The sequence below is a fragment of the Desmodus rotundus genome, chromosome 1, assembly GCF_022682495.2.
Source record: "Desmodus rotundus isolate HL8 chromosome 1, HLdesRot8A.1, whole genome shotgun sequence".
NCBI lineage: Eukaryota > Metazoa > Chordata > Mammalia > Chiroptera > Phyllostomidae > Desmodus > Desmodus rotundus.
In genome coordinates, this window is record NC_071387.1 from 177,572,641 (window position 1) to 177,594,138 (window position 21,498).

General features: G+C 45.3%; 1 protein-coding gene across 5 annotated transcripts in view; it reads left to right on the forward strand.

Annotated features, from left to right (window-relative positions):
* Positions 1 to 21,498, forward strand: part of PLEKHG4B (pleckstrin homology and RhoGEF domain containing G4B) — an 83,541-nt gene that overhangs the window by 25,660 nt on the left and 36,383 nt on the right. For all 5 annotated transcript variants that reach the window (XM_045186370.2, XM_045186373.2, XM_045186371.2 and 2 more), the window contains exons 2-5: positions 1,187 to 1,384; positions 16,448 to 17,597; positions 19,625 to 19,816; positions 20,370 to 20,493. In XM_045186370.2, the coding sequence (XP_045042305.2) occupies positions 1,187 to 1,384; positions 16,448 to 17,597; positions 19,625 to 19,816; positions 20,370 to 20,493 (1,664 nt within the window). The remainder of the gene's footprint in view (positions 1 to 1,186; positions 1,385 to 16,447; positions 17,598 to 19,624; positions 19,817 to 20,369; positions 20,494 to 21,498) is intronic.

A 21,498-nucleotide genomic window follows, 5' to 3' on the forward strand; every position in this document is an offset into this window, starting at 1 on the left:
ATTGGCGTTTTCTGGACAAAATCAGTGTTTAGATAATCCACGTTGTCAGGGGAGGACCTGGCATGGCAAGACTTGTGTGGGGTGTGGATGCTCCAGAGGGTGTCAGCCCTGGCGCCTCCATGCTGACATGGAGGTAGGAGCTGAGCTGGCTCAGTTCTGCCTTGAACCACGTGCTTTCTAGAAGCTGAACTTGACACTGTAGCACACACCTGCTGGGTCTCTGTTTGGCCTGGCCCCGCTCAGAGAGTACAGACAGCCTCCCTCCGAGTCCTGTCCACCTCAGGCCCAGAGATTTCATTGCTTTATTGTCAGTTTTCTAGGAAATTATCTGTATGATTAGCTAGTCAGAGGAGTCTCCTTTAAAAATCTACTTGGCAATTTAACCTCTTTGGCTTTTAACTGTTATTTGTAGCTTTTCGTTTATTTTCCCCAAAAAATGAGGCATTGTGGCATTTCCTCAGGAAATGTTATATCTAAAAATAACATTAAACCTTTTTTTAAAAAAATAAAAGCATTCCATCTTTATATAAAAGCATGTTGCACCAAACATGTTAAGGGAGATCCTATCCCAGTGATACTATTTTCAAAATGACTGAAAGAGTACAATTCTGTGAATTTTGATAGTGGTTTCTATTTAAATTTTAAAACATCAATACGGTTAAAATGTATTTGCTGTGGATGAACTTATTTCTGAGCATAAAATGGCATTGGACCAACTCTGTTCTCCCCACAGGCCCCCCCTATTCCATTTACAGGCCCAGGAGTGCCAGGGAGGGGGAGCCAGGGATGGGGAAGGCCCCCTGAGAAATTTCACATGCTCCATCGAAGATCCTAAAATGTAGCTTTGAAGGTGTATATTTCAGAATTTCATGGGATGGAACTTCCGCCAAGTCTAAACGTGTGATAACAGTGACAACTCTCACTTACAAAGTGTTATTGAGGGTTGCCATCGCAGGCAGAGGTCCCGAGTCTCCCTGAGGCAGCCTCAGTGTGCTGATGCTGTCTGACAGCGTGAAGGACAAGCAGGTGCTCCCCCGCTGGAACTTCCCTCTATGCTGAGGATTCATGTATACCTTGCCTCTTTCACAAATATAATTTGGGACCCTTAGGTGCCAGCCTGTGAAAAGTATCCACGTATGTGTCTTTATCAGTATCTTAACCTTCCAGATGCTCGCTTCTCTTTCAGGACCTGGAATCCCTCGACACCTACATCCAGAACACCCTCTCTGCCCTCTACCCACCATTTGAGGCCACGGCGGCCACTGTGCTCTGGCAGGTGTTCAGCGTGGCTGAGAGGCTCCACGGAGGGGATGGCCTGCGCTGCCTCACTGACTTCCTCATCCCGGCCAAGAGGGCCCTACAGCACCTGCAGCAGGAAGCCTGTGTGAGTACCCATCCTCAGAGGACAGAGCCTGGTGAGACCCTCCCCTCAGGGGACAGAGCCTGTGTGAGACCCTCCCCTCAGGGGACAGAGCCTGTGTGAGACCCTCCCCTCAGGGGACAGAGCCTGTGTGAGACCCGCCCCTCAGGGGACAGAGCCTGTGTGAGGACTTCCCTGCAGGGAACACTGTAACTGTTATTTACCTAGGGAAAGAGACAGGCAAAGATACCTGGTACCTGGAAAATATTCGGTATTTAAGCTGAGGAAGTGGAATTTTAGAACCAGGGAAATAGGCCATTGATAGAGGCAAGGGAGAGCATTTGAAATTAAGCCAGTAATAAAAACCAACATAATTCAAGTAAACATTTGTTGTTTTCTTTCTGTAAGAAAACTGTGAGATAATGAAAAACCAAAACCGTATTGTAACCTTAGCCATGTTTTCATAGAGTTTAAACTCATAAATAGAGAAAACTTCCCATTCCTTTCTATCTGATGGATCCATCAGGTCCAGCTCATCACCCTCTTTCTAGCTTCTGGCTCCTCCTTTTTCTTGTCCCAAATGATGGATGAAATAAGACCATGTGTCCCAGAAACCAGGTTTCTTAGGCCTCTTAGGGAGTGTAGAGCCCGCTAAGCCTGCAGACATCCACTCTGGTTCCCCTCAACGAGCTTTCACTCCAGCCTTTTAATGAAGGAAGTAAACCTCACTCCTGAGTAACCCTCTCAGGGCCAGCTTACTGGAGCAGCTCCAATACATACAAATAAAATCTGCTTAATGAATTTCTCATGCGTTCAGTTTATTTCTTGGGATATTTTTGTTGTAGGTTATTTTTGAGGCAGTGCTAAAACCAATGACAGCCAAGTAGTGGGTATATGTAGTGAGCTGCTGGAAAAATTATGGCTGAATCTTAAAAAGACAGATTTTATTTATCAGCACCTATTATTACTCCATTTGTATTGAATTAGGGCTTAAAAAAAAAACTACCATTGGGCTGTTTCGATTTATTAAACTCTTAGACTATCTTTTAGCTAGAATGACTGTGGTAGAAAAATAACAAGGGTATCCTGGATTCGATCCTGTGTTTGAAGTGGTCTGCCCAGAGGATGTTTCCCTCTGTGGTTTGTACCTCGTGCACGTGGACATGGAGCAGGAGTGGAGAAAGGAGCACGCAGAACCAACCGCTTTATGTCAGATCTGAAAACACCTGTCCGCCTCCAAAGGCATGTCTTGAAAAGTTATTCTGACCTAATGTTTTGCCTTTTTTCTCCTAAGTTTCTTTTTCCTTCCATTTTAACCATGTATTCCCTTCTCACTTACAGAACTGCCTATTTTCTGAAAAAGCCATATGAATATTACTCTTTAATATGGATTCATACTTATAAGCATTTAATAAGCACAAAATGAAATTTAGAGACAACCTTACTATTTCATATTTCTATTTCTATTGCTTTTTACTTTTTAATATAGAACATAAAATTTGATCATCTTTATGACATAGAAAAATGAATTTATTCTGTGAATATAAATATATTTTAGTTAATATAAATTCAATGCAGTTTTTATTCCTTTACCCATATTTGTCAAAATATATGGCTTGGAAATCATTATTTCTCACACTAAGATAAGTTGTATTAAGCTAATATTTCAATGACCAACATTCTGTCATTCCTCTAGATAGAAGAAATGCTTAAAGTCACTCATTGCCTTACTTATAATTTTGTTTCTTCACAGTTTGGATCAGAAAATGTCAAAATTTAAAGAAAAGTTATCAGAAAGACATAACAGTAGAATGTTTCTACTAAGGGGGAAGGTAGGAGGAGGAGATTAGAATAAAATGAAATCAAATAGAAGTCAAAAAAGGAGGGAGTAAATAAAACGAAAACATGGGAAATAAAAAGCACAACTTACATAATAGGTTAAAAATAAAGTTATTAAAAATGGTATACCAACAAAATTCTATCTTTTTAGATTTTGTTTATTTCTGTTTTATGTTTTTAAGTATATTTTATTGATTATGCTATTACAGTTGTCCCATTTTTTTTCTCTACTTCATTCCCCTCTGCCCTGCAACCCCCCTCCCACCAGCATTTCCCCCCTTATTTCATGTCCATGGGCCATACATGTAAGTTCTTTGACTTCTCCATTTCCTATACTATTCTTAACCTCCCCCTGTCTATTTTATACCTACCAATTATGCTTATTATTCCCTCTACTGTCTCCCCCATTCTCCCCCTCCACCTCCCCGCTGATGACCCTCTATGTGGTCTCCATTTCTTTGATTCTGTTCCTGTTCTAGTTGTTTGCTTAGTTCATTTTTGGTTTTGTTTTTTTAAAGGTTCAGTTGTTGATAGTTGTGAGTTTGTTGTCTTTTTACTGTTTATATTTTTGATCATCTTCTTTTTCTTAGATAAGTGCCTTTAACATTTCATATAATAAGGGCTGGGTGATGATGAACTTCTTTACTCGGCCTTATCCGGGAAGCACTTTATCTGCTCTTCCATTCTAAATGATAGCTTTGCTGGATAGAGTAATCTTCAATGTAGGTCCTTGCCTTTCATGACATTGAATACTTCTTTCCAGTCCCTTCTTGCCTGCAAGGTTTCTTTTGGGAGGTTAGCTGATAGTCTTCTGGGAACTCCTTTGTAGGTAACTGTCTCCTTTTCTCTTGCTGCTTTTAAGATTCTCTCCTTATCTTTAATTGTGGGTGATGTAATTATGATGTGCCTTGGTGTGTGCTTCCTTGGGTCCAACTTCTTTGGGACTATGGGCTTCCTGGACTTCCTGGAAATGTATTTCCTTTGCCAGATTGGGGAAGTTCTCCTTCATTATTTTTTCAAATAAGTTTTCAGTTTCCTGCTCTTCCTCTTCTCCTTCTGGCATCCCTATGATTCGATTGTTGAAATGTTTAAAGTTGTCCCAGAGGTTCCTAAGCCTCTCCTCATTTTTTTTGAATTCTTGTTTCTTCATTCTGTTTTGGTTGAATGTTTATTTCTTCCTTCTGGTCCAAATCATTGATCTGAGTCCCAGTTTCCTTCCCATCACTGTTGGTTCCCTGTATACTTTTATTTATTTCCCTTTGCATAGCCTTCACTTTTTCCTCTAATTTGTTACCATACTCAACCATTTCTGTGAGCATCCTGATTACCATTGTTTTGAACTCTGCATCTGATAGGTTGACTATCCTTTCGTCGCTTAGTTGTTTTTCTGGAGCTTTGATCTGTTCTTTCCTTTGGGCCATATTTCTTTGTCTTAGCGCACCTGTTACATTTTCAAGGGTGGAGACTTAGCTATTGGCCAGGGCAGGACAACCCATGTTGCTGCACTGTGGTGCCATATGTGGGGGAGGGGTCTGAGAGGGAACGATGCCACTTGCTGGGCTCTCCATGGGCTTTCAGTCAACTTCCCTCACTACCCACAAGCAAATTGGGCTCTTCTAATGCTGATTCCCTGGTGGGTGGGTTTGTGTGTGTTCTAGGACCCTGTGGGTCTCTCCAGTGAACTATCCTGTGAGGGTGGGAGTTTCGCCCCCTGCTACAACCCCCACAGGTTTTTATATCCAGAGGTTTTGAGGCTTTCTTTTCCCACACTGGAGCCCTGGGTTGCTCAGTCTGTCTTGCTCTGCAGCTGTTCCTCCTGGTTTATCCACAAGCAAATGTGGGGCTACCAGCTGCCACCTCGCCTGCCCAATCCTCCAGCCGCCTCCTAACTGTGTGTCCTTTCCACCCTGGCTGCCCATCTCCGCCTCTCCTATCAATCTGGATGAATGTTTCTTTTTTATCTCCTTGGTTGTTGGGCTTCCATACAGTTTGATTTTCTGTCAGTTCTGGCATTTTTTGTTTTTAAGTTTGTTGTTGTCCTCCTTTTGGTTGTGCAAGGAGGCAAAGTGTATCTACCTATGCCTCCTTGTTGGCCAGAAGAGAGCTACCAGCAAAATTCTAACCAAAGGATAACTGGTGTAGCAATATTCATAACAAATTAAATATATTAAAAGGCAAAATGCATCATTAAGGCTAAAGAAGATCATTCAATAATAGTACTAGTCACAACCACAAGTACATAAAAAACTGTCAATACTTAGCATAGCATGAAAATGTTTGAAGCATAAATGAGGGAATTACAACAAGTAAGCCATAATCATAGTGGGCAATTTCACCTCTCTCCAACACAAACACGATAAGCAAGCCACATATTAATTAAGGTATACATTTGAACACATATCTCTCTTCCACTAATTGCATTCACAGAGTGCTGAACCTAATAATTTTAGAATACACATCCTTCCCAAGTGCACATGGAACATTTTCCAACTTTAATCAAAATTGATAAAATTCTGGTCAAATTTTACAATAAGAGTCTATGCATATATCTCAAGAACTTACCTTTTTAAGTGTACATGTACAGCTACCAAAATTGACCAGAGTTGACTATTAGCCATAAAGTATCAACAAATAACAAATAATTGATATCTACAGACTATAAGACAATAAATCTAGAAATAACAACAACAAAAAAAACCTACCCTCACATTTGAAAAATTATACTCCTATAAATAAACAAAGGGTCAAATGGAAAACCACAAAGGAAATTGGCAAAACATTTCTTACAGATGAATTGCTGAGTCCTATTTCTAGTTAGGATTTAAAAGTATGTGAAAGACCTTTACTCTGCCAAAACAAGAAATCCCAAGATAAAACAAAATAATTACCCTTTCCTTTAAAGCTGCTCAAGAGCTATGGATACACAAAGATCCAAAAGAACTAAACTGTGAAGAGACAATGCTTTCCTAAATGAGCAAAGAACAGAAAACACTTTCATACTTGGGGCCAGTCACTGAGTTTGCAGGGAGCATGGATGGAGGAGCAAGCTTCCAGACTTAGGAAGGACTATTTTGCTTAGATGAAGATAAATTGAACTCAAGAAACCTCAGGGCTGATTCATCAGATAAAAATCTAAGAGAGCCGGGAATGTAAGGATAATCCCCTTTACTAATCCTAAGCATTTTCTTACAGGCAATTCTGCTGAGTAAGTGGAGACTGAGAAATGGGGACAGAAAGCAAGAGAAGATCTCAAAATCTTATAGTCACAGTTTCAAAGTGTCATAATCCCCAACATTCATGGTCTCTTGGTCACACAGTCTTAAAATTTTAGTATCATAGTTTGAGCATCTCTCAGTATTGAAGTCCAGTGGTGGTTGGTGGAGACTTGGGAACCATCAAGCATTTGAAGCCAGAGGTAAATTGAAATTAACCAAAGCTGAACTACACCCCACCCAATTCAGATTTTATAAGATATCCCTGGTGGCCAAGGAAGGCAGGACTGAGCTGGAAAGTGGAGAGGTATCTCATTAGACTCCTGGAGCTTGAATTCCAAGGCTCCTCTAGAGTTTCAAGCCTCAACCCACCCCAATCTACCTCCATTTCTAAATGCACTAAACTGATAAACCCCTCATGCTAGTTGCCTAACAGAGGACAAAGGATGTCTTATTTTTAAAAAAATCATCTACTTTAGACACAATCTCAGGCATAAAATTAAAAAATTACAAGATGTACAAAGGCACCAGATCATCAACCCATAAACAAGAGAAAAAATTTCAATAGAAACAGACTCAGACTACCCAGGTTTGGAATTATCAGGCAAAGACCTTTTAAAAACTTTGATAAATGTAAATAATCTGTAAATAAATATGGATGAATTGATTGGAGAGATGCAGAATTTCAGGAAACATTTGGAAACTATAAAAAAAGACCAAAATGAAAATCTTAGTACCCTAATATATAATATCAGCAATTTAAAAAAACTTACTAGATGGGATTAACGTAGATTGGACACAAGAAAGGAAAGGATGCATCAATTTGAAGGCATTACAAAAGAAATTGAGCAAAAGGAAGCACAGAGAGAAAAAAGAGTGGGCAGAAAATGAGCAAAGCATCAAGAACCTGTGGGAGTATCAAGCAGTCAAGCTTCTGTATGACTGGATTCCCAGATGGGGAGGAGTGAGAAAACAGGACAGGAAGAAAGTATTTAAAGAAACATTATTGGAAAATTTTTCTATTTGTTAAAAAACAGCAACCCTTAGAGCCAGGAAGCTCATCAAATGCAGAAGAGGATAAATGCAAAAACAAAACAAAACACTTCAACACATTGTGATTGAGCTGCTGAAAGCCAGTCATAAGGAGACAATAAAGCTAACAGAGAAACGACGCACATCGCATACAGCAAGCGGCAATAAGAATGATGAGTGGCTCCTCATTGGAAGCATTGGATCTCAATAGACAGTGAGAAAACACCTTTAAATGTTGAAAGGAAAAACACCAAGCTGAAATTATATAGCCAGTGAAAATATCTTTCACACATGAAGATAAAATAATGACATCTTCAGATAAATGAAGGTGTACTAGCAGAGGTGCAATGCAAGAAATGTGGAAGGGGGTCTCGGGCTGAAGAGCAGTGGTACGAGGTAGAAGCTCAGATCTACAGGAAGGAAAGAAGAGCACAAGCAAGGCTAACACATGAGTAAGGGCGAATTTCTCTTAAAAATTACTGACTGCTTCAAACAATATTGTGGGGTCTGTACTGTGGAAGTAAAGTGTGACAACACAAGCACGAAGTGTGGGAGGGAGTAAATTGAATTATACTAATGTGAGGTCCTTACATTGTTTTTAAATAATAAAGTACCGAAGATAGACTGTGATAAATTACAGATGCATATTGTAATCTTGAGAGCAACTACTAAAAATAACACAGAATATAGCTAAAAATTCAGTGGAGGAGATAAATGGAATCCAAAAAATAGAAGAGGAGATAAAAGGAAGAATAAAGGGACAAAGAGCATATATGATGATAAAAATTATATGCCAAGGTGATAGATTTAATCCAACCATATCAATAATTATATTAAATGTAGTTAAAGTAACTAAACATTCCAAGTAAAAGGCAGAGATTGCCAGATTGGAAGAAAGGCAAGACCAACTAAATGTTGGTTATAAGTCCTTTAAATATACATACAAAGGATGAAAAGTAAAACATGGAATAAGATATGCTACAAGTTAGATTTCGGACCATGAGGATCACCAGACTCTAAGAGGACAGGACACTTCTTAATGATTGAAGGCCCGATTTATCAACAAGATACCTAATAATAGAGCTTCAAAACACATAAAGCCCAACCAATGACACCACCAAATGGAGATTTTCACACTTCTCTCTCAGCAACTGATGGAACAATTAGTCACAAAAAATCAGTAGGGATGTAAAACAGCTGACCAACACTATGAACAAAGTGACCGACGTGACACGTACAGATCATCACATCTAACAACACAGAACGCACCTGCCCTTCACAGGCACGTGACACGCTTTTCACAGTGGATCACATACTGTAGGTCACTAAAAAGCCAAGTTCCAATTATACAGATAATTTTTCTAACCACAATGGTATTAAATCAGAATCAAATAACAAAAAATATAACTAGAAACTCCTCTAACATATTTGGAAATTAAGTAATACGTTTCTGTAAATAATATGGGTTAAAGAAATCACAGGGAAAATTATTGGAACTGAATCAATGAAACATGTTGAATTTTTTATATACAGTTAAGCAATGTTTAAACTATATTACATAGTTTTAGGGAGGAGTCTAATATTGATTATCCACATTTCCACCTTAAGAAGCCAGGAGAAGAGCTAACTAAACCCAAGTTAATTGAAACCTAAAACTGATTAAACACAAGGGCAAAAGTAAAGCAGATAGCTTTTTCTGAGAAAATGAAGTTGAATGTTCTGCAAAGACTCACAAAAAGTCACTAAAAACGGTGCTGTCACATTAGGTATGAACAAAACAACTGAAAAGACTAGGATATTTTGAGGGGGGACATCCGGAAGAATCCTACATTCCTAATCCCTCCCTAATGTCTGTAAATTCTTGCTCCACTTCCAAGGCACCGTAAGACAAAGCAGTGTGGGTGTGCGCAGCCCAGGGAAGACAGAGGAGCCCTCCACATCCGCAGAGAGAAGTCGGGCCTCTTGATGCATTAGTCCCATCAAGAGGCAGAAGCCCAGAGACATTTAATCAGGAGATTAGTGTTATTAATGTTGTTCTCTAATAACACGGGACTAACTCTAAAGGGGCAGCGAGAGCTGGTCAAAAAAGAAGACAAACCTTGTGTGATTCCACTTAATATCAGGTGCCTAGAGGAGTCAAACCCACAGAGGCAGAAGGCAGAGTGGTGGCCCCCAGGTGCTGGGGGACCAGGATGGGGAGTCACAGTTGAAGCAGTAGAGTTGCAGTTTGGGGAGACAGAAAAGCTCTGGAGACAGGCATGCTTGATGCAGACAGACCAGTCCATATTGAGAGCAGTTTGTCTTGTCACAGATTTAGCAGGTAGAGATGTGGACCCCTGGAGATGGGGCAAAAGACCCCAAAGACTCCAACTTGCTTCCACTTGTGTTTTCTAACAGAGCAAAACCCAGTGGTTATTCCAAAGACAAGTAACTATCTTTTAAGTGGTCATTTGCTCATTCCACATCAGATTAGCTCTTCAGAGGGAAATGTCCTGGGTGCAAATACTGTCCTGTGGTGGGCATTTGCATCACCAGGAATGGGCCCTCAGTGTTTTGGGGGGACAGATTTCAGGTGGGGCCCCATGAGCCAGGGGATGCCTTTCTTTACTGGGGTGAAATGTGCAGGGAAGGTGGTGGGGGCGCAACCTGGAGACATGCATTTCCTTGGGCACCAGGCCCCGTGCATAGCATTTAGGGAGGTATGTTGTGGAATTACTTCTTGAATTGTGTGCTCACTGATGTAAGGAACATTCTCAGAGATTTTTTAAATTGTATGAAGTAATGCCTGAGTGGACAGTGCAGCTGTAGAGCTCAGCACACCCTGGAGAGCTCCTGTGCCTGACCCCTGATCTCTGCTGTTTAAACAATACGACTCCTATTTGGTGGCCACAGAAGACCCTGGGAATACCCTGCCCCAGCTATTATTTTCCATCTGAAATGGAAAGATGGTTTCTGTTTGTGTTTCTGCATTGCTTTCAATTATTAATTTGCGATATTTTCTGAAATCAGCACAGTTTTCCCCAGGCCCTGGGGTCCAACACAGGAACATAGGCTAAGGGTGCCCCTGGATCTGGTGAGCATAGTCTCAGGGGGGATGAGGGTTGAAGTTGGACCGCAGTGAGCTGAGGAGGGCTGGAAAATGCAGAAAGGAGAGCAAGTGTGACCAAAGGGACGGCATGACAGGGGCGAGGGAAGCTGTGCACTTTTATGGAGGAGAGCTATGCAGGCTTAGAGCTGAGAGGGGCCAACTATTCAGGAGGGGGTGGGGAGATCTGTGGTGGGGCTCAGTGCCTAAGCAAGCAGGAGGAGCATCCAGGGTGTTGTCCCCATGCTCAGACCAGACATGACCAGACTCCAGTTGTGATCTCAGAGTAGAAAGTGGAGCTGGGCAGAGCCAGGCCAGGCTGCTCCCAGAACCTACAGACCACTGTGCCCACACTCGCTTTTGGGACATGGCAGAAGAGTGGAAGGAGGATGGGTCCCCATACGTGGCACTGGGCAACTTGGTATCCACATGCAAAAAATTAGCTGGACCCTACCTCACACTATACACAAAAATCCATTCCATGTGGACGAAGTCCTAATGCAAGCCTCAGAACTATAAAACTGTGAAAACAACATAGAACATTTGCAACACATAACCAGTAAAGGACCATCTCTAGATCATATGGAGAAATCTACAAAAAAAAAAAAAAAAAAAAAACCCCGAAGGAAAATGAGTGAAAGACTTGAACTGAAGACATGAGTTACTACTTCGCAGCCTCCAGGTTGACACAAATGTTCAAGTATGATACCAAATGCGTGAGAGTGTGGAGTGATTGACAGGGTTATACACATACATACTGGGAAGAATGTGGGTTTGCATCACCACCTTAGAAAACAGTTTGGTACCAGCAAAGTCGATGTACCCAGACCCAATTCCACTTCTAGGGCTATCCCCAGGAAGCATTGTTGTATCTGTACACCAGGATTCGTGGTCAAGAATGTTCACTGTAGCTGTGTCTGTAGCCACCGAAGTGTACAGGACAGACATTTAGAAGGAGCTCAAATGCCCACCCACAGTTCTTCTCCCAGGTGCTCACCATGGCCTCCCTCCCCATATGTAACGGCATTCTCTCTTACCCTTTTGAGTCTGGACTGTCCATGGTGACTCTTTGGATGAATAAGATGTAGCAGAAGTGTTGTCCCAAGGTTTCCGAGAAAGGTCATGGAGGTAGGGGTTTGGAATACTTGTTTCAGGAGCAGTCACTGTGGGGAAGCCTGACTACCCTAGCCCTCTGTGCTGTGAGGAAGCCCATGTCATGAAGGAGACTCTCGAGAATCAGATGCCCTTTGGAGGAGGGACAGAGATGAAAGGAGAGAGACAGAGAAAGACCACAGAGTCCCACGGTGCAGACATGGGGGTGAGGAAGCCATCTCTCAGTGGGTCCTCCAGCTCACGCCCTGGGCCCAAAACGAACCCCTTAGCCAAGCCCTTCCCTGATTCCTGACTCACAAAATTGTGAGCAAAATAAAGTCATTTTTGTAAGCCATTAAATTTGGGGATAGTTGGTTGTACTAGTAATAGTAATCAAATTACTACATAGCAAATACTACCTTGCAAAGAAAATGAGTCAACTACAGCTGTAACGGTATTGATGAATTTCGGTGTTGATTGAAAAACAAGTCAGAAGAATACAGACTAGAAGACTCCGTTTCTGTAAAGTTCAGACACATGCAAAGGTGAAGTATTTATTGTCTAGGGGTTCAAACATGTAGTAAATATCAAGAAAAGGAAGAGACTAGTCACAAAATTTGGGAAAGTTTTGTCCTCGGAGAGAACACAGGCGTGCAGGAGACGGCAACCATGATGGCGACAGTCTTTTCCTTAAATTTCAGTTTTGTGATATTTTAGATCTTATACATATAAACATTCTTTTGTATCTCTTAATATTTAATTTTTAAAAACTTTAAACAATTTATCATCACTGTTGTAAACAAGTTTCTCTCAAAGATGGGAAAATGCCTGCCTCTCTCACAAGACCTAACAGAAGTGGCTCAGACAGGGCGATCTTTGGGTCATGTGCCATGTGTTGGGTGGGAGGTTCTCATTGGACTGGAGACTGACAGGTGACCATGTGATGTGGCCAGAGCACCAAACGCCACATCACAGGTATGACTGGCTCTTCCCTTGGCTGGGCAGTGTAGCTCCTGCTGCTGGGGGCCAGTTTTCTCCACCTCTGCCTTGGAGCTTCCTGCCTGTGACCCATTAGATGGTGGGAGCAAACCCAGGAGGTCGACAGTCAAGCTGTTTTCATGCCAGGGGAGGAATCGGCAGGACTGGGGTGTGAAGGCTGCACCGTCACGGGTCACCAAGGGACAGTCCACCCACAAGCTCCACCCTGACCTTGCTCCGGCCCTCCAAAAAGGGATTGCCTTATTTGTCCTTGGACCCTCTGATTCTGGAACTTTTCTATCTGGAATGTCATTCCTAGGGCTCAAACCTCCGGCCCCAGTTGCTCATCTTTAGGCCACAGCTCAGGTGGAACTTCTCTCCCTGGTGGCTGTTGGGTTCCTGGCAGCTGCCAGGCTGGAAATCTCACTATTACCGACTGGGCCGGGGCCGTGTCCTGAAACTTCTTGTCCAGTGTGGGGAGGTCACTGACTACTCAGCAGGGACGTGGCCCACATCTGCAGCCACCCACACCAGCAGGCACTGGCCCACCCCAAGGGCCGGGGAATAACCATACTCTTTGACCTGCTCAAAGGCCTCCGATTCCACAGGAGCATCTGAAATCCCAGTTGGGCTCTAGGCCCAGAGAAGTGCATGGTATTTTCATGTGTCAGAGACAAACTTGGGGGAAGTTGGAACCAGCAGTGAAGTGATCTGTGGGAAGAGTTTCCAGCAGTCAGGACATGCTGATAAAATCATGTTACATGAGAAATCAAGGTGCTCAAGGAACTTGTGATGTCATCACAATCATTACAAATGCACAGAGAAAGTAATGCAGCGAAACCCATAAATGTCCACAAGGCAAAATGTCCACAATGCTGGCCCGGGGGTTGGTGTTGGGATTATGTTATTCTTTAATCTCAAAGTCTTAATTTTTATTTTTTTTATCATTTTTTATTTTATTTAAAGATTTTATTTATTTATTTTTAGAGAGAGGGAAAGGTAGAGACAAAGAGAGGGAGAGAAACATTAATGTGTGCTTGCCCCTCATATGTCCCTCACTTGGGGACCTGGCCTACAACCCAGGTATGTGCCCTGACTGGGAATCGAACTGGCGACACTTTGCTTCTCAGTGCAACACTTAATCCACTGAGCCACACCAACCGGGGCTCAAAGTCTTAATTTTTAGTTAAACGTGGCCACAGGTATGAAGGCGCCTAGATGGTGCCCAGGAAATACTAGCAGCATCGGCACCAGAGGCCACGCTATGCTGCCTTCCTCGCAAGCCGTCCACCTCAGCTCCTTGTCCAAACCAGCCACTCCTCCTTCCTGCAGCATGTGCCTGCACAGTGAGCTCATGTCAGCAGGGTCATAGCTGATGAGACCTTTACACTTAAGAACACATCTATTTGAAGAACACATGTATATTTGAAGTACAATTTTCAAAGTAAACTCCAGGTGTACGAGGTCTGTCTGAAAAAAGTTCAGCCATTGTTAATATAATGGAAATGGTTTGTGTGGCATTGATGTAACTGGGCAGCCAAGGAGAGTGGACTGGAATATACATGGGTGAACCATGACGACTTCATTGTGCTAGTCAGTGGGGGCGGTAGATGCTGTTGAGTGAGCGTGTGTACTGTGTGGCGACTGCATTCAAAATGAGCGAGTAGAGCAATGAATCTGCACCAAACTCTACGTTAAGCTTGAACATTCTTCCACGGAAACTAGTCAGATGATTCAGGCTACGGCTATGGGCGACTGGTGATTGGCAGCTTCATCACGACAACGCTCCTACTCCTGCATCCCATCTTGTGCAGAGTTTTTTTGTGAAACATCAAATCACCCAGGTGACTCAGCCCCACTACAGCCCAGATTTGGTGCCCTGTGACTTCTGGCTTTTCCCAAAACTAAAACCACCTTTGAAAGGGAAGAGACTTCAGACCTACGATGAAATTCAGGAAACTACAACAGGGTAGCTGATGGCAATAGAACTGTGTGAGATCCCAAGGTGCCTACTTTGAAGGGGACTGAGGTGTCACTGTCCTATATACAATGTTTCCTGTATCTTGTATCTTCTTCAATAAACATCTCTATTTTTCATATTACATGGCTGGATACCTTCTGGACAGACCTCGTATGAAACATTAAATAGTTTTTAAACCTCAACTTTTAGGAAAACTAAATAAATGTGAAAGGCAACCTCTGGTAAGATACCAAGTTCTAAGTTTTAAGACAGTAAAAGATATCACCAAAAACTCAAGGAATGCATCTATATAAAATTGAACCTTTTGTAGAGAGGAAAAGAACATAACTAAACTATAAAGCAAGTGAACTGGGAAGCATACGTGTTGCAGTAGATACATTACAGAAACTTTGGCTAATGGTTTGTGCAGAAAATTGTTACTTTTTTTAAAACACACCCTGGCAACTCATAAGGCAAAAACAAGACAATTGGAGCAAAAAATACATACAGAAAATTTACAGAAAACAAACATCAAAAAAGGTTGACCTCATTGTCACATAAATATGAATTAAAACAGCAGTATTCCACACTGCGCACCAGTTTAGAAAGTGATTTGCCAACGCAAAGCCCGGCGCTCCTGAGCACAGTGCTGACGGCTGCCTCCTTTCACGGCAATTGGGTTGCAGTGCTGAGAATCGTAAAGGACGTTCGTAACCTTTGATGCTGCACTACCAACCCCAAAAATGTGTCCTAAAACGATCATTTAAAGGGAAAAGGCACTGTATCATGAAAATGTCCCTGGTATTTACTGTCTGTAGTAGAAGTTGGAGCCCTGCAGACTTATAGCACTAGAGGGACAGTTAAGGCGTCGCCGTCCTGCTGGTAACTGTAAGAGAGGGACATGGGGAAACGTTTGCCGAGGCCGACAGAATGCCAAATTATATCTGCATCACAGTTTAGAAAAGTTATTTCCTATGTGGGTAAGGACAAAGAAAAGTTTAAAATCTGTTCAGGTATATTGGGTTGAGGGTTTTTTTTTTTCTTTTTATATTCTCGGTTCTTGTAATAATGTGTGTGCAGTAAGTCGGTGCTGGGATGGGGAAATGTAAGTTGCAAAGCAAAAAATGTTGGAACTCAACTTGTCCTGTAGGATGTGATTTCAAGTTAGAACATGTAGCTGCAGCTTCTGTCATACCAGCGCCCCACCCCCTTGTTCCCTGACTGGTGGACACTGTCATACCTTCTGAAGACAGGGCCCCTGTTTGACTGTATCTCACCTATCCTGAAGCTGAAACCTTTTCTATAGCAAGTTCTTTTCAGAGTGCTTGAGAACTCTCCCAGCAACCTGCAGCTTGGCTGTAACCATCACTGACTCAATAAGTAGAAACCGCCAGTTGCATTAGGTGGGAGTTTGCAGCCAGTGTGGTTGGGGTCCTGCTCAGATCCCACATTTTCTCGCTGTGCCCCAACCCTGTGATTCCAGAAGCCGTGCTCTTTGAGGGGGGGTGCCCATGGGCACCCGGGAGCCCCTGGAGGTTAGACCAAGGGCAGGGGCTGGGGAGGCTAGAGTGTGGAAGCCCAGGTGGGGACAATCCCTAGGAGTCACTCCCTGCAGAATCCCCTTGGGTCTGGCTGCATGAGACTGTGCCTGGGGTGGCTTCCTCCCTTCCTGTCCCAGTGCCTATCCACCCCCAGCCTCCCAGGAGGAGCTGTAAAAGTGCAGTTTTGACTGCACTGAGTCAAAAAGAAATGCATTTTCAGCCCTAATTTGCTTGTTGTTCTGAGGTGCAGGGGGTGCATCTCCTGTCTCACTCTCCCTACTGGGTGGAGAGCAGGGGTCCTGACAGGTTCCATGCCAGCTGCTAATCTCCCTCCCTTTCTTGTCCCAGGCCAGGTACACAGGCCTCATCTTCTTCCATGAAGGCTGGCCACTGTGCATCCACGGGAAGGTGGTGGTGCAGTTGGCGTCCCTCCGCGGAGTCAGGCTCAGGCCCGGGGACTTCTACCTGCAGGTCACTTCAGTGGGGAAGCAGTCGGCTAGACTGGTCTTAAAATGCCTCTCTCATCTGGGACGAGGTTCAGAGGAAGTCACTGTGCCTGAGGCCATGTACAGCTGTGTCTTCACAGGAGAGTTCCTGGACCAGGTGAACAGGGAACGCAACAGTGTCCTCTTGAAAAACTGCTTGCTGACCTCAGGCTCCACTGTTTACCGCACCCCATGGAGTAACGTCACAGTCCCCGTGTTTTTACCCGCCAGCGGAAGAGTACTGCCCAGCTGCTCTAGCCCTGGGCCTGAGCAGCCTCCTGGCAGCGCCTTGAAGGCCCCGGCCCCAGCACCAGCCATGGCCAGCCCCTGTCTGCCAGGGAGCACCTCTTCCAGAGACACTCCAAACCTGCCTCACTGCACTGAGCATCCTGGCAGTGACCAGCCCAGCCACCTTCCTTACCTGAGAAGAGCTGAGTGCGAAAGCCTCAGGACCCTGCCCAGGAGCTCTGGCATCAGCCCACAGGAGTCCCCAGAAAGCCCTGAAGGACCAGGAGGGAGGCTGTACCCTGTGGACAAGACAGATAGCCCCCAGGCCCTTACCTCTCCCGAGGATTCAGATGGCCCAAGAAAGCAGCCACCTGAGGTCCCCACTGGCATGGAGACCAGACGCTGGTTCAGGAAGTCCTACATGGAGGCCCTTCGGAACCCCATGCCCCTGGGCTCTGGCTCTGAGGAGTCCCTTATGGATGAGGCCTCCAGCATCCAGAGCAAGAGGGCAGGGACAACTGCCAACCCGACCCAGAAATTAACCCCCAGCCCCCAGGAAGACTCCCAGGGGATCCGGAGTCAAGAGAGCTGTCCAGGAACTGCTGGGAGGACCCTTACCAGGAGGTCTAGGTCCTTGGACAGGTCCCTCAGGAGTGGCCGAGGTGGTGTGCGGCAGGCCTCCCCTCATTCAGCCAGCACTGGACCTAAAGGTCTCTTAGGAGGACAAGCTGTGGGAACCAGAAACTTGGGCTCCAGCCAGCCTTCTGTCTGCACCAAAGAGAAAGGTAAATGTCTCCTCTCCCCTACCTCCTTCTTCCCCCACCGTGTCCTTTCTCCCTGAACTTCCTCTCCTGCCCCTCCCACCCTGTCCCATTTGGTCTGATCACGTGGTTGAGTAGAAGCCTGTCTCCATATCCATCTTGACTGTTGAAAATTAATGTTCACATGTGTTCCTTTCCTGTGGCTGCTGCACAAAGTACCACAGACAAGTGACTTAGAACAACAGAAACTCATCCTTTCCTAGTCTGGAGGCCAGAAGTCTGACCTCACAGTGCCACAGTCTCTAAGCCAGGGCCACTCCAGCTGCTGGGCACTGCAGGCACTCCTGGCCTTCTCCGTCTGTCTCCATGCCTCAAACCACCCTGCCCTGTCTCTTCCGAGGACCCCTGTCATTGGATGTAGGGCCTGCCCTAAACTTTATGAATCCACATCTGCAAAGACCCTTTCCCATATAAGGTCCACATGCACAAGTTCTGGGAGTGGACACACCCTTCTGTGGTGTGCACACCATGCCCCCTGACATTGCATTAATAATTGTTCATATAGATAAATTCAGTTGAATGTTCATTTGCAATGACACCAGATTGGTGACTTTATGCCCCTTAGTTACACACCCTCGGTAAGTTTCTGAGCATCCATTCCTGGAGCACTTTTCCACAGGCTGTGGAGGGAGAATGATTACCTAGCAGACTGTGTGTGGTACATAAAGATAAGGAAAGAATGACAACATATTTCTTAAGTCAAACATTTCAGCTATTTCCCCTTTTTTGTGTAAAGAAATGTTCTGTGAAGAACAAAAACAGTGACTTTGGAAAGAAGCATGAAGTGTGAATGTGCTGTGGGCCTTACAAAGCAGGTTTGGCAAGTGCCAGCAGCCCCACTCAGCAGGGACAGCCGTGGGAGTGAGGGCTCCTCTCCGGTCTCCTCACCTGGCCCCCCACCTGGCCCATGGGGAGGCTCCAATCTTGTTTGCATCTGAGGGCTCCTGGAGACCTCTCCTCTGGGTGGGCCTGTCCACTGCACCTGTGCAGGGCCTCCCCCAAAATGAGGCCGGGTGCTCCTGCCTGAAATGCTGACAGGATTCGGGTAGCATGGCACACACACTGGACTTACTGCAAAGCGTTGTGTAATATAATTATTTACATAGGGTTGACACTTAGAAAACATTCTACTGCTTCTACATGAAGTGGGTGAATTTTATGATATGTAAAACATACCTCAATAAAGCCTTTTTTAATATATGAAGGAGAATGCTATGGATTTCTCAGGCCCAGCTCTAATAAGGAAGCCGCGCACAGTTATACAGTGTTAGCTCTGAAAGAAGTTAAAGACAAGGCTTAGGGGCAGGAAAGTTAAGCCTGGGCTGCTTCATGGTGTCCCACGGGGCTCAGGTTCCAACACCCGCTTGCCATCTCTGACCAAGCCAGTCCCTCCATCCAGGAGGGCGACACAAGCCCTGGGCAGTTGCAAGGCAGGGTTTTGGGTCTGTTCGCTCTGTCAGTGACGTGGCTCTCCTGTGGAGTGCTGTGTGGGTTAGCACTGACTGGAGCGCCTCCAACTGGGGCCACTGCCAACCCCTCCACGGTGATGCACAAGCGTGGGGCTCCCTCTGTGAGGATGCAGGCGGGCGAGGGCCCCGCCACTCTCACGAGGATGACGCCTGCCCTGGGGTGTTCTCACCACCTAGAGACATATTTTTACCATATCCTTTGGGAAATCCGTATTACAGAGTAAATTAGGATGGCAACATTCGGTATGAAAGGTTTCTCCCCGAGGTCTTCATGTAGTGAGCACTCCTGGCAGAACTGAATATTTAACTCTACGTGTTTATTTGTGCCCCACTTCTCAGGAACAAACAAGCCTGTCCCGGAAGGTGTGGCACACTTACATTTCCACCAGGAATGGGACAGGTTTTCATGGAAACCCACTATTTTCCCTCGAGATTTTATCCTTGTGTTTGTAGCAAGCCAAGTGGCTGCCTTCAAACTTGAGTGATACTTTGTCTTTGACCAGGTCTCTTTCTGTTGTCTAGAGGGTGTTGACGCAGACGGCTGCTGCTTCCAAGGACACGACCCCAGCAAGTTCCCAGACATGCTTGCTGAACTGCTGTGTCCTGAGGGTGAAGGGCAGCCTCCCACCACAGGAGACCTGCCTAACCAGGTCCCCAGGCAGGTGCTGGAGATCAACTCGGAGCTGCTGCAGTCGGGGGCCATCAGCCTCCCAGGTGAGCATGGCTGTCCCACTCTTTTTGGGCTGCTATGACAAATGCCACAGACAGGGCAGCTTATAGAAACAAATTTATTTCATACAGTTCTGGAGGCTGAAAGTCTATGATCAAGGGGCCAGTATCATCAGGTTCCGGGGTAGGGCCTCTTCCCGATTCACAGTCGGCACCTTCACTGTGTCCTTACCTGGTAGAAGGGGTAGTGGAGCCCTGTGGGATTTCTTACAAGGGCACTAATCCCATCTATGAGGGTTCCACCCTCATCACCTGAGCACCACCCAAGGGCCCCACTTCCTAACACCATCAGATCAGGCACTAGGATTTGAACACATGAACTTGGGGGAACATAAACACTCAGGTGATAACAGTGGCCGTCACTCTCTCAGGCCAGCATGGCCTTCACCTCCCCAGGTGAGTGCCAGGCTAGTCTCTCCTCTCAGATCTCATATCTAAGCTAATAACAGTTTGCAGGCCCTAGCTCACTATTTCTCAAGCTTGAAGCCATGTGCCCCACTGGGGCTTCCCCCTGTCACAATGCCTTCGATTTCTGCAGGGACCCGAGACCGCCAGGGGAGAGCAGTAGTGCAGGTCTGCACGAGGAGCCCACTCTGGTCCAGCCACCACACGTCCAGCGCCGAGCTTACCCACCTGCTGAAGTACCTCCATGGCATCCCCAGGTAGGACTGAGCCAGGTTTCCACCTTTCAGACCCCTTTGGGGATAAACTCGTGTGAACACGTGTCTTCCTGTGAGAGTTTTCATCAACAGTTTCAGGGACTCTTGTGACATGGGCAGCACACTCCTACCTGCCCCTCAGACTCCTGCTGTCTGGCTCCTCTCTGCCCTCAGCCCCACTTCCCACGTCTCCCCTCCCCAACGCAGCGCTGTCCTCTGCTCACCCTGCCCTCTCCCCTCTGAACCAAGGCTCGGCCACACACTCGAGCCCTGAACTGGGACATTGCTCTGCGTTGTTCAGGACTTGCTCTAAGCATTCTTTATTTACATGGTTTATACTCCACCTCTCACGAAAACATACTTGAATTGGCCTTGGATAAAGACAGGAACTGATATGAAGATAATATTTAGAATAAACGGGTGAAGAAATCATTCAAATGAGTAGAACCTGGTACTAAGGAAGCAGGCAAGGCCGACTGGTGAAAACTGAGCCTTACATCCAGCCGGGCAATGCCATGTGCCAGAACAAAAGTGTGCCAGCTCCTCAAGAGAGATGCAGCCACCTGACAGAACTCTCAGAAGAGCAGGCCTCCTGGATCCTGCGTAGGGATATGGGTGTGGAGCGGGTCTGCCTGGGACCTTTTCTTGGGCTGTGGATATGGGCCGCTCCATGGACCGAGGACAGAGACAGAAGATCTGGAGTCCAGGATGGTTAAAGTGTGTTATTTAGGGCCCCTCGATCTCATCAGATGCAGACATGCTTTGGATCGTCCTACGGCTGCCAGACCAAAATCCCGTGCATGGTGGGAAGCACCCCCCAAAGAGGGATGAGCTCAGTCATAATAGGGACACACGGCCCATCTCCAAATGCTGGCTCTGAGTTTACCGGCTGGGGGCACAGTGCACCTCAGCATAAAATGAGGAGTTGACAGCTCTCTCTGAGGCATGCTAGGGTTAGAAGTAACTCCCTCAGGTACCTGCCCTGAAGTCCAGAGCACCGTCTTCCAC